This window comes from Nerophis lumbriciformis, linkage group LG04 (genome assembly GCF_033978685.3).
Source record: "Nerophis lumbriciformis linkage group LG04, RoL_Nlum_v2.1, whole genome shotgun sequence".
NCBI lineage: Eukaryota > Metazoa > Chordata > Actinopteri > Syngnathiformes > Syngnathidae > Nerophis > Nerophis lumbriciformis.
Genome location: NC_084551.2, coordinates 11,043,841 through 11,058,711, shown reverse-complemented (window position 1 = coordinate 11,058,711; position 14,871 = coordinate 11,043,841). Strand labels below are relative to the sequence as shown.

The 14,871-nt window shown below is 36.4% G+C and overlaps 1 protein-coding gene across 4 annotated transcripts in view; it reads left to right on the top strand.

Moving 5' to 3' along the window:
- LOC133595948 (intermembrane lipid transfer protein VPS13B-like) overlaps positions 1-14,871 on the top strand; it is a 672,020-nt gene that overhangs the window by 467,757 nt on the left and 189,392 nt on the right. For all 4 annotated transcript variants that reach the window (XM_061948790.2, XM_061948782.2, XM_061948793.2 and 1 more), the window contains exon 41: positions 4,502-4,686. In XM_061948790.2, coding sequence (XP_061804774.2) covers positions 4,502-4,686 — 185 coding nt within the window. The remainder of the gene's footprint in view (positions 1-4,501; positions 4,687-14,871) is intronic.

Here is a 14,871-nt window from a genome sequence, read left to right as displayed (position 1 = left end):
GTCTTGGCACCAGCAGGAGACCACTCCCTGAGGTTCTCAGAGCTTGAGATGGGTTATATGGTTCTAACATGTCAGAGATGTAATTTGGCAAAACACCATAACAAGACTTGTACACAAGCAGAGCTGTTTTAAAGTATATTCTCTGAGCAACCAGAAGCCAGTGCAGTGACCTGAGCACGAGACTATTATAGTCATATATCCTGATTCTAGTTAGGACTCGAGCAACAGCATTTTGAATGTACTGCAGCTTCTTTATAGCTTGTTTGGAAAGCCCAGTGGGAAGGCCATTACAGTAGTCTAACCTGCTGGGGGGAAAAAATTGCCAGGGTATACATAATTTTGGACTTATTTTATAGTCAGAAAAAACAATATTCTGAATGGATAATCATTTAAAACCTGTTGGTTAACCCGTGACAAACTTTTAAATATTATTTGTATGTGTTTTATTATATCAGAAACCAATTGTCTGAGTGTAGACGTCAACATCCACGCTGTCTGGTGTCATTGAAATCTCTGAATTGAGTGGAGTTTGATCTGATTCCTCTGCCTGTTTCCACTTTAAGTAACATGGTGTTTACTCTTTCTTTTTCTGCTTTATATGAACATGCACACATAGAAACATTATACAAAAGGGATCTAAGTTCTCCCTGGCTGTAGACCAGTCATCCACTCTGTCAGCTGTGATTGACTCTTACATTGTTTCACTTTTCTTTGATGCATTTATTATGTTGGCTGAAGCAAGAGAATGAATACTGCTTGATCTGGGACAAAGAGAACAATCTGTTTGCAACATGTTGTCAACAAGCACAGCAAAGTAGTCCCCCAAAATACAGAAAAGTGAAAGTGTCCAAAGTTTCCAAAGGACCTGAATCCCAAACAGCAGCAGCAACTGGATTCAAACACCACTCAAAAGTTTCTATCTATGTCATCCAGTTTTTGCAGGTGCTTGGCACGATTCAGTCAATGACTGTTTACTCTCTAGAGAAAAAGTTTACTCAAGCCATCTGTTTATATACTACTTCTTATGCATATAAACATTCTGCAAGCATGGAAACATCTACGCAGTCATTGTTTTGTTTCAGGTTCCATAGAAACCTCTATAAATGCATCACGGCATTCCAATTCTGCTTTTTACAATCTTTGATCAAAGTCCAGATCGGATTCTTACCCTGACTGTGTAAATAAGATTGGATAGGGACTGACTGACCAAAAGCAAAAGGAAGTCAATTCTACCAAATTAGACAAGAGAAATTAAAGAAGGTAGGACGGCATTAAAGGACTCGGACAAGACCGTGAGAGATCCATCCATCCATCCATCCATTTTCCACCGCTTGTCCCTTTCGAGGTCGCGGGGGGTTCTGGAGCCTATCCCAGCTGCATTCAGGCGGAAGGCGGGGAACACCCTGGACAAGTCGCCACCTCATCGCAGGGCCAACACAGATAGACAGACAACATTCACACTCACATTCACACACTAGGGCCAATTTAGTGTTGCCAAGCAACCTATCCCCAGGTGCATGTCTTTGGAGGTGGGAGGAAGCCGGAGTACCCGGAGGGAACCCATGCAGTCACGGGAAGAACATGCAAACGCCACACAGAAAGATCCCGAGCCCGGGATTGAACTCAGGACTACTAAGGACCTTCGTATTGTGAGGCACATGCACTAACCAATGTACCACTGTGCTGCCCACCGTGGGAGATGACACGAAAAAAAGCATTCTTACATTTCGAACAGCACAGTACCACTCAGGATAAAAGAGGAAGTCGAAAAAATTGAATGGCAACAACATTTAGTTATCCAAGAAAATATTTGATTTACTATTTGCACAAGTCCGATGAAGTTTATAATTAGTTAGACACTGACTCAGTGATCAGTTTACCCAATTATAGTTGTAAACTTGTGCAATGACAATAAATATACCTATCTATCTATCTATCTATCTTATAGGATAACAAGCAAAATAAAGGAGTAATTAACTTTAGGTAAACATCTTTTTTTTACAAATCCTTCTTATTCTCTTTTTTTTTTATATATATATATATATGAAATTGAAAACCCTTTATGGTCCAACAGTCATTGTATAATGACAGCTCAGGAAGCTCTGTTAGTGTTTGTAAAAGTATTTTTACTTTTAGTTTTAAAAGTCTCTCAGCTGCTTTGGGATGCTATTTTGTGCTGAATTCCCTACCACTGTAGTTGTGCCTTGCTGTAGAAAGACTGCAGCGGCAAGCACCTGCCAGCTCATATGAGTTCACCCCCCACCTTGTCACATTGAAACTGTCACGCCTCATTGTACATACAGTAGGACTTTCTTTTGCAGTCTACTGTTAGATGATTAAATACAAAACCCAAAACCAGTGAAATTGGCACGTTGTGTAAATCGTAAGTAAAAACAGAATACAATGATTTGCAAATCCTTTTCAACTTATATTCAATTGAATAGACTGCAAAGACAAGATATTTAATGTTTGAACTGAGAAACTTTTTTTTTTTTTGCAAATAATCATTAACTTAGAATTTAATGTCTAGTACCCGCACGCTTTTACTATGAAGCCACGCTGTTGTAACACGTGGCTTGGCATTGTCTTGCTGAAATAAGCAGGGGCGTCCTTGCTAACGTTGCTTGGATGGCAACATATGTTGCTCCAAAACCTGTATATACCTTTCAGCATTATTGGTGCCTTCACAGATGTGTAAGTTACCCATGCCTTGGGCACTAATACACCCCCATACCATCACAGATGCTGGCTTTTTAACTTTGCGCTTATAACAATCCGGATGGTTCTTTTCCTCTTTGGTCTGGAGGACACGACATCCACAGTTTCCAAAAACAATTTAAAATGTGGACTCGTCAGACCGCAGAACACTTTTCTACTTTGCATCAGTCCATCTTAGATGAGCTCGGGCCTTGCGAAGCCGGCGGCGTTTCTGGGTGTTGTTGAAAAATTGCTTTCGCTTTGCATAGTAGAGTTTTAACTTGCACTTGCAGATGTATCGACGAACTGTAGTTACTGACAGTGGTTTTCTGAAGTGTTCCTGCGCCCATGTGGTGATATCCTTTACACACTAATGTCGGTTTTTGATATAGTATCGCCTTAGGGATCGAAGGTCACAGGCATTCATTGTTGGTTTTCGGCCTTGCCACTTATGTGCAGTGATTTCTCCAGATTCTCTGAACCTTTTGATGATACTACAGACCATAGATGGTGAAATCCCTAAATTCCTTGCAATAGCTCATTGACAAATGTTGTTGTTGTTAAACTGTTTGACAATTTCCTCATGCATTTGTTCAGAAAGTGGTGACCCTCGCCCCATCCTTGTTTGTGAATGCCTGAGCATTTCATGGAAGCTGGTTTTATACCCAATCATGGCACCCACCTGTTCCCAATTAGCCTGTTCATCTGTGGGATGTTCCAAATAAGTGTTTGATGAGCATTCCTCAACTTTCTCAGTCTTTTTTACCACTTGTGCCAGCTTTTTTGAAAACATGTTGCATGCGTCAAATTCGAAATGAGCTAATATTTGCTAAAAATAACAAAGTTTACCAGTTTGAACGTTAAGTATCTTGTCTTTGCAGTCTATTCAATTGAATATAGTCTGAAAAGGATTTTCAAATCATTGTATTCTGTTTTTATTTACGATTTACACAACGTGCCAACTTCACTGGTTTTGGGTTTTGTATGTGATTTGCTTCATTGGGGTTTTTTTTTTCTCTTTTTTCGTGATGACAGGTGAGAAGGCTCTGCCTGACTGGACATTGATTGATTGATTGAAACTTTTATTAGTAGATTGCACAGTACAGTACATATTCCGTACAATTGACCACTAAATGGTAACACTATCATTGTAAATAATGTAAATAATTCAATTTATATACTCTGATGATTATCTTGTGTGATGACTGTATTATGAAAATAGTATATATCTTGTATCATGAATCAATTTAAGTGGACCCCGACTTAAACAAGTTGAAAAACTTATTCGGGTGTTACCATTTAGTGGCCAATTGTACGGAATATGTACTTCACTGTGCAATCTACTAGCAAAAGTTTCAATCAATCAATCAATCAAACACCCGAATAAGTTTTTCAACTTGTTTAAGTCGGGGTCCACGTAAATCAATTCATGGTAATCCTTGGTTTACTGTCAAATCAGCTTGGTTACCAGTTAACATTCAATGCATTTTCATGGGCCATTATGAAAATATCATGCTGTTAGTTTTAGAGTAGAGGTGGTTATTTTTTACAAGGTTTTTGCGTAAACAAAGAATCTTTTTTGATGAACCTTTTGTTTAGTATCCTTCAATATGCTCAGACTCTACTGTTTTCCAGTAAAATGTCACCATAATTATCAAATAATTAATTGCACTGTCTATTATTCCCTGTTCTGTAATACGCTCTATTCATATTTTTTGGGTTACCGGTTGTTTTCCTTCAACTGCAATATTTGCTTCATTTGTCTTTTCAGTCACAATGAAATTGCAAATTTTTTTTTGTGCAGCCTCCCGGAGGTGGCCAGGGCCCCATGAGGTGGTGTTCTACAGTGAGACAGAAGACAGTCCAGGGCTAATGGTTTGGAGGTACCCTGAACCTCGTGTCCTCACCTTCGTCAGGATAACGCCTGTCCCTTTCAACACCACAGAAGACCCGGAAATCAGTACAGCTGACCTTGGGGACGCCTTACAGGTAGAAACCAGCACACATACAGTACACGGTAAAAACAACTTGTATGATTTACTTGAAAAGAAAAATGTAAAAGCCACTTGCTGATAGATTTTCAAGTAAAATACACTTATGGCAATTGTTCAGATTGTCTTAAAGGACATTTCGCCTCTCAGGCTTCATCATTTCATGCTCACAGACTTATTTAGGACAGCTGTAGTCTGAGAGCCTGGTGCCGAAAGCATTTATCCTCAACAATGGAGGACACACCCCGAAGAGAATGCTTTTGTGGTGCAAAATGACAGTTATAAACATTAGATAAACTTGTAGCCCATTGTTTCACATGTGACACCTGCTTGCATAATGTTTACATGGTTAATATAAAATCTAAAACATGTAAACTCTGAACAGAAAAATAACAATACCATGAAGGTATCATCCACACATAATTTCCACTCGTTTTAATGAAAAGATGAGTGCAACACTGATCAAATATTCCTTATACAACCTTCATTTTGCATATGCACAAACTATAGTGCATGTTTATCTATTTTATAGAGGAATGAAGTTAATCATAGATTGGGCACCCAATGGTATTAAAAAAAAGTATTGATTTTGAAACAAGAATAGTTTTGAATCGAAGATTAATTCTGAATCATATCATTATTATGATTTTTTTCCCCCCACCTTTAAAACACTTCCTTATGGTCTACATAACATGTAATGGTGGTTATTAGGTCAAAATGTTGCATGGATTGTTTTACAGACCATATTTAAGTTGCTTTCTGACCGTTTTCTGCAGGATGCGCCGTTTTGTGGGCGCTCTTATTTACGTGGCTCCATTTTGACAGCGTCTTCTCCCCATCATGTTTGTTGTATCGGTAGTGTTTAGAGCTTTTTAGCAAGTGTACAACTGTATGCTACTTTATATTAGAAATGGCAACAGCGGAGAATGAATGCCCCACAACAATGGGATATTGACTACAGTGCAGGCTGCAATGGCGGATGCTCGCAAATTTTCGGGTGTTATATAGATCCCAAATACATATCCGCCACATAATAGGTATCCTAATAGGTGCCATTTTAGTGTCCTTTTACACACACCATAATAATACCCGTATGTTGAAGCACAGCACCTCTGTCTACGGTAGCCAAAAATCTCCGCGTTGCATCAATTTGTGCGGCTTCGTAGCTTACCAAAGTCATACTAAAGCATTTTGACGGATTTTTGAGCGCTGTGTGTAATGTTCTATAGCCACAATGAAACATCGTTTTGGTGTTGCTTGCTTTCGGGTACTTGCTATTTATTGAACAGTCGTCAACTTGCAGTCCACACTTATCTCTTATGTGTGACTGCCATCTACTGGTCACACTTATCATTACACCATGTAGCAAATAAAATTGCTTCAACCAGAATTATATGGACATTAGGCGCACAGGGTTATAAGGTGCACTGTCAATTTTCGAGAAAATTAAACAATTATAAAAATTTGGTACGTACAAAAACCATAAACTCACTTCCGAACATTTTGCACTTTTTGTTGACTAATATTTGTCCTATCCCCACTATTTAAAGCCGCTAACATCATCACATCACAATATCGCCATTTCTCATGACAGAGTGAGAACTTTGTCACCTTGGCTACATATTACTGTATCTTTGTGCTGGTCCGCGCTCAGTACTGATGTCGTTTTTAGCAGGCTCGTCTTTTAGAACATGAACAAATGAATACGATCGAAATTGTCTTGTATTACTATCGAGGAACAGTTATTAAACTATATATATATATATATATATATATAGACATGTATATGTATATACTGTATGTATATGTATAAAATTATATGTATATATATATATATATATACATGTGTATATATATATATATATATATATATATATATACATGTATATGTATATATATACATGTATATGTATATATATATGTGTATATGTATATATATATATGTATATATGTATATATATACATATATGTATATATATATATGTATATGTATGTATATACTCTATATATGTATGTATGCATATATACATATATATATATATATATGTATATATGCATACATACATATATAGAGTATATATATATATATATATACCGTATTTTTCGGACTATAAGTCGCAGTTTTTTTGGCCGGGGGTGCGACTTATACTCAGGAGCGACTTATGTGTGAAATTATTAACACATTACCATAAAATATCAAATAATATTATTTAGCTCATTCACGTAAGAGACTAGACGTATAAGATTTCATCGGCTTTAGCGATTAGGAGTGACAGATTGTTTGGTAAACGTATAGCATGTTCTATATGTTATAGTTATTTGAATGACTCTTACCATAATATGTTACGTTAACATACCAGGCACGTTCTCAGTTGGTTATTTATGCCTCATATAACGTACACTTATTCAGCCTGTTGTTCACTATTCTTTATTTATTTTAAATTGCCTTTCAAATGTCTATTCTTGGTGTTGGGTTTTATCAAATAAATTTCCCCAAAAAATGCGACTTATACTCCAGTGCGACTTATATGTTTTTTTCCTTCTTTATTATGCATTTTCGGCCGGTGCGACTTATACTCCGAAGAATACGGTATATATATATATATATATATATATATATATATATATATATATATATATATATATATATATATATATATATATATATATATATAGTGTGTATTGTGTTTTCTATAGTGCGGTTTGTGTGATCACTGCCGATCTTGAATATACATTACCGTGAAACCTTAACCTAACTTGATGCTTGGCAGCCAACAATGGCTGGCAACTGCAGAAGTTTCCTACATGGGACAATGTGTCTGAAAAAAGGGTGGTTGACTGTTCTGGTGTAAGTGTGCTGACCCGAGGCATAGTTCAAGCTGAAATGGTCTCACCGGTGTGTCGGTAGTTGGGCACGCCAGCATAACGTCTCATTGAATGAGCGACACCTCGTGCAAAATCCTTTCCAAACACAGACATGCACAGACAGATATATCACACTGTCAAAAGCTGATGTATCTCCAGGAAAGTATGCATCCAGACAGGATACTGTATATTAGTGGTCTCCGGGAGTCATGCTGCTAAGACGAAGGACCAAGGGGCCTACCGAGTAAAAAGTACGCATACCTTTTACTGCACCTTGCTCAACCGCCTACGGTGAAGAAGAAATAAATTGTGCAGAGCTGGGCTCAGTACCAATATGACGCTCATAATCTGAGTCAGGAGAGATCCACACCTTACATGTTCTTAAATGACAGAGAGCCCCGCTGTCCCTCCTAACATGTAATACACAGTGAGACAGCTGGGAAAGTCATCTTGCATGCTCTGGTGTGAAAAGCCAGGTGTCTTCAAACCCAGATGAGGTTATGTTTTTGGCAGGCTGTTTCAGCTACTGAGTCTGCAGAGGCCCAGTGGGGGATAAGATCCCATCTTTTCTCCGATCACTCATTTTATGCATTTCAGTGCACCGTCTCCCGTTCCAGCATAACAGTTTTAACGTCATGTCACCTTTTTTTTTGAATCTCCAACCATCAGGAGCGTTAAAGTGAAGATGTAAAGTTTGAAGATTTTTTTCTGCCTTTTAAATATAATGTATGTCATAAAAATCATATACATGTATGTGCGTATGTACGATCAAGGCACAACACCATGGTAAGATTACCGCCGTCAGACCTTCACAATAAGTGTTTTGTTTTGTTTTGTTGTTGTTTTTTTTCAACATGAAAACAAATTTAAATAATATATTTTACAAATGGATATACCATATAGTGTTTATTATTTATGTACATTGGCTACAATACGTTTGAAAAACAGCTCAAATAAACGCTGGGGACGACGTGGCGCGGTTGGGAGAGTGGCCGTTTCAGCATTGTTGAGGGTTCCTGGTTCAATCCCCAGCTTCTACCAACCTAGTCACGTCCGTTGTGTTCTTGAGCAAGACCAGGGGTCGGGAACCTTTTTGGCTGAGAGAGCCATGAAAGCCAAATATTTAAAAATGTATTTCCATGAGAGCTATATAATATTTTTTAACACTGAATACTAGAGATGTCCGATAATATCGGATCGCCGATATTATTGGCTGATAAATGCTTTAAAATGTAATATCGGAAATTATCGGTTTCAAGATTATCGGTATCGGTTTCCAAAAGTAAAATGTATGACTTTTTAAAACGCCGCTGTGGACGTAGGGAGAAGTACAGAGCGCCAATAAACCTTAAAGGCACTGCCTTTGCGTGCCGGCCCAGTCACATAATATCTATGGCTTTTCACACACACATAAGTGAATACATGCATACTTGGTCACAAGCCATACAGGTCACACTGAGGGTGGCCGTATAAACAACTTCAACACTGTTACAAATATGCGCCACACTGTGAATCCACACCAAACAAGAACGACAAACACATTTCGGGAGAACATCCGCACCGTAACACAACATAAACGCAACAGAACAAATACCCAGAACCCCTTGCAGCACTAACTCTTCCGGGACGCTACAATATACCCCCCCCTCGCTACTCCCCCCCCTTCCCAACCTCAATCTCCCCATGCTCTCTCAGGGAGAGCATGTCCCAAATTCCAAGCTGCTGTCATGAGGCATGTTAAAAAAAAAAAAATGCACTTTGTGACTTCAAAAATAAATATGGCAGTGCCATGTTGGCATTTTTTTCCATAACTTGAGTTGATTTATTTTGGAAAACCTTGTTACATTGTTTAATGCATCCAGCGGGGCATCACAACAAAATCAGGCATAATAATGTGTTAATTCCACGTCTGTATATATCGGTATCGGTTGATATCGGTATCGGTAATTAAGAGTTGGACAATATCGGAATATCGGATATCGTCAAAAAAGCCATTATCGGACATCTCTACTGAATACAACTGTATGCGTGCATTTTTAAGTAAGATCAACATTTTTACAGTATAATAAGTCTCTTATTCTTTTTAATAACATTGTTATTCTGAAGGTAACCAATAATAAATTAAATACTTAATTACCATTAATGCGACTTCTGGTGCTGCATGGTTTTGCTGATGGCTTTGTAGTCGTTATTTTTAACACTGTGATTACCAGCGGAATTATTCATTACTTATCGTGTTAAACAATGTCATCTAAGATTTGTCTGAGAGCCAGATGCAGTCATCAAAAGAGCCACATCTGGCTCTAGAGCCATAGGTTCCCTACCCCTGAGCAAGACACTTCACCCTTGCTCCTGATGGGTCGTGATTAGCGCCTTACATGGCAGCTCCCGCCATCAGTGTGTGAATGTGTGTGTGAATGGGTGAATGTGGAAATACTGTCAAAGCGCTTTGAGTGCTTGAAGGTAGAAAAGCGCTATACAAGTGTAACTCATTTACCATTGAAATACAATAAACACTATTTTAAGCCAATTAATGCATTTCTTGTTCAAGCCAGTGTTAACAACTTTAAATCTTTTGACTTTACCACCGACAATAACGTCTAACTTTACGCTGTGCGTCTTCGAACCTCCGTTTGTACGTCGCTGTGTGGAGATTGCATTTTCTCCAGGCACTTCAGTTTCCTCCCACATTCCAAAAAAAGCAATGAAGTTCAGTGAAGAATGTAAATTGTATAACATAAAACATTTGTTTAGCTTTTTTGAAGAAAATATATGACAACCTATAAAAAAATACAAAATGTTTTGTTCCACCTGGATAGCTGCAGACCTAACTTCGAACACTTCACTCAATATGGATGTCATAACATCATCAAAGTTCACCTTAAAGTATTCACATACAACACCAGCATTTTGAAACAAGGATGAAGAGGTACACAAAAAGAAAACAATTAAAAAATTATATTTGTGGCATCATAAGAGAAAGTTATGTAAAAGTTTCACTTTTGCATCTCATTGCATATAACTGTGGTGTATTCAAAGACCCTTGATTAAAGTGATGTGTTTTTTTGAGACAGCGGGAGGCTTAATCCTCGGTAGATGCATTAATTATGAATTAAATCATAACATTATTGATGTACTATTATGATTTGAATGATAATCCAATGGGAATTAGCTAATCTCTGCTTTACACTCAGAAGTAAAAGAAAATTGAAATCATATAAATCTATAATGTCATATATATATATATATATATATATATATATATATATATATATATATATATATATATATATATATATATATATATTAGGGCTGCAACTAACGATTAATTTGATAATCGATTAATCTGTCGATTATTACTTCGATTAATCGATTAATAATCGGATAAAAGAGACAAACTACATTTCTATCCTATCCAGTATTTTATTGGGGGAAAAAACAGCATACTGGCACCATACTTATTTTGATTATTGTTTCTCAGCTGTTTGTAAATGTTGCAGATTATAAATAAAGGTTTATTAAAAAAACAGAAAAAAATAAATACATTTAATTTAAAAAAAAATAAAGCCTCTGCGCATGCGCATAGCATAGATCCAACGAATTGATGACTAAATTAATCGGCAACTATTTTTATAATCAATTTAATCGATTAGTTGTTGCAGCCCTAATATATATATATATATACATACATATATATATATATATATATATATATATATATATATATATATATATATATATATATATATATATATATATATATATATATGTATATATATGTATGTATGTATGTATGTATATATATGTATGTATGTATGTATGTATATATATGTATATGTATGTATGTATATATATGTATAGATATATATATATATGTATGTATATATATGTATATGTATGTATGTATGTATGTATATATATGTATAGATATATATATATATATATGTATATATATATATATATGTATATATATATATGTGTATATGTATATATATATATATATATATATATATATATATATATATATATATATATATATATATGGCCACTTTATTTTGAATTTGTTAGTACTTTTTTGTAAAAAAAAAAAAAAATTGAAAAAAGAATCTAACTTTTTTCTTAAGCGAGATTTATCTGGATATGTTAATTCTATTTTTAAAAAGTCCAAAACTGAATTAATGTTTCAACCAAATCAGTGCAATTATTCATTTTTTAATGCATGTAAACCTATCAAATGTGTGTGTGTGAGAGGCGTCGATGTCGGGTTTCTGGTTGCATTGGGGACCCTTTAGGAGTCCTTTGAATGGGGGCCCAAAATTTGGTGCTGCACCACGCAGAGAAACATTTTCTACTGATCATTTATTTCTGGTGTAGACACATATTTTGAAGAAAACTGTTTTTCTCCATCAAAGTTGCTAGAGTTTTCTTAAATCACTTCATCAGTTCTTTATGAATTAGTTCACCTTCAATATCACATCCACCTATTTTTTTTTTCTGAACTCTGTACAAATGCTAGCTTACGTTTGTAAGATGCCCCAGCATATATACCAAGAAGTCCCACAGCTGTAAAGTCTGTAATAACACCGGCTCTTAGCCTGTAGCTGATTGGCCTCATATACAGTTACAGTAGAAGGAGGCAGACAGAGTGAGGATAAAGAGAGAGCATCTAATGGAATAGACAGCAAGGATGATTAAGCAGAGCTACAGAAATTATATGATGCAAGAGGGAGGAGATAAATAATCACTGAGAAGAACTGTGTAGTCGCTGTGAAAATAGGATCACGACAGGAGGAGAAAAATGTCATCCTCACCAGAGGATGACACACAATCATGATGATATAAGACATGCTGAACAGTATATTCCATGTGGCACAAATACTGTATGTTCCACAGTGTTATTCATTACTGTATTTGTAATCAAGCCAAATACATTTGGGGCATTTGATGCATCGACCGTCCAAAAACATGTAACACTGTTGTAAATCATTTTACAGCCTCACTATTTGTAATACGGACTAATGTACTGCAATTCATATAATGCCTTAACCACCAATTATGAAGTTGAGATTATACACACTGCACAGTGACACTATTCAACACGAACACAGCAGATCAACAGACAATTTTGTGTAACGTATCTGAGGAGACACTGAATTTCACCATTATTTCTGGACTGTAGAGCACATCGAAATACTGTATAAACGGCACCCACATCATTTTGAGACGAATCCCAACAGGCCGCACACGTCTATAAGCTGCAGGTTTTAAAACATGAAATACTTACACAGGCGTTTGTGTTCATTCACAAATATAATAAAAGACTGCCTATAACATGGCATACAGTAGTCTACCGAAAAAGTCATCCTCCTCCTTCTCTTCCTGCACTGTGAAACCGCTGAAGTCATCTTCTTTGGTGTTGAGGATGAAAATACTCAAAATTGCTTCGACCGACATTTTCTCAGCCTTATTTTCACTTGAAATTTTGTCTTGAGGCAAATTCACTTCTGCACTTGTATTGTATTCTCCGCATGCATCAGTCCAGCCTTTTATGAAACCTGTTGGTGATAGTGGATTTCCGTTCTGTGCAGCAGCTGCATTTCATTTTTTGATAGCCCGGTAGATCTCCTTCAATTTGAAAGCTGCGTCTTATGCATTTCCTTTTTCATTATGAGGGTAAGTCCATATCACGCTACATGGCTGACTGAATGATTGTGTGAGTGTGTTTGATTCAATGTAAACAATTGCATTTATCCACCATGACCCGTTCGGCAATTTTATTGGTCTGGTGTGACGAGGCTAAATATATTTGCGGCTTGTGACACTCAGAGAAATCCATAAATTAGCTGCTGCATTGCATATGCCAAAGGGTTCGTAGGAAAAAAAGGTTGCAGCCGATAGCCCGTAAAATATATCATAACAGGAGTCAGGGCACTTTTTTTTTTTTTTAACTATAAGAAATTAAAATATATTGATTCATTTTCTGTGACCATTATAGAATTGTTTTATCCTTTAGTAAAGACAACTACCGTATTTTTCGGACTATAAGTCGCAGTTTTTTCATAGTTTGGGCTCCAGTGCGACTTATGTTTTTTTCCTTCTTTATTATGCATTTTCGGCAGGTGCGACTTATACTTCGGTGCGACTTATTCTCCGAAAAATACGGTACCTTGAATTGATTATTATTATAATTTGATCAAATAAGTTGTCCTATCGGTGGGCATCAAATACGTTTACCGGTCTTTGTTGCCATCTAATGGGTTTAAGGCTTCACTACAATTTTCAATGCTATGTTCTGTCATATTCTACTCGCCAATGCCACCCCATCTCAGCCCTCCCCTGACATGCACTGGTACTCTGCAGGGTAGTTGCAGCACTTTCAATAAAAACACCTGGTCTAGGCAAGTATCCAATTAAAGTGTATTGCCGGTTTGTAATAAGCCCAGAGAGAGTTACAGGTCTGAAGTGTCTCATGTCCCAACTGCAATCCAAGACAAAGCATTTTGGATTAATTGGAGACTCTAAATTAGGGGTGCCCAATTTTTTTCCCTCCAAGGACTGAAGTTAAATTCTGAATCCCAAATTTGAAATTCACCTAAGAATTAACAGTGGTACCGTTTTTCCTTTTACGGTAAAAAAAAAAAAACCCAAAACCTGGCAGCTTCGTCTCCATAATTTTCCTTACAATTAACAGTGATACTGATTTTCCAATTACAACAATGCACTGTAAAAAAAAAATACAGTGGATTTTTTTGTAAAAAAAAAATAAAATCTGGCAGCTCAGTTGCCAAAATGTTACCATACAATAACAGTGGTGCTGTTTCTCTTTTCACAGTAATGCACTGTCAAAAAAGGACCATAGATTTAGACTTAGCAGAAGGCATCAATGGCACATCTGCACTATTATAAAATACATGATAAAGTAGTTAGTAGATTTTTACATTAAAATATTGCCAGCTCAATCATCAGAATTGTATTTAAGAATTAACAGTGGTACTATTTTTTTCTTTTACGGTAAAAAATAAAACAACCCAAAAACCTGGCAGCTCCGTCGCCAGAATTTTCCTTAAAATTAACAGTGATACTGATTTTCCATTTACAATAATGCACTTTAAGAAAAATACAGTGGCTTTTTCTGGGGAAAAAAAATTGTGGCATCTCAGTCGCCAAAATATTACCATAAAAATAACAGTGGGGCTGTTTTTCTTTTCACAGTAATGCACTGTCGAAAAAAGGACCATAGATTTAGACTTAGCAGAAGGCATCAATGGCATATCTGCAAGATTTTAAAATACATGATAAAGTAGTCAGTAGATTTTTA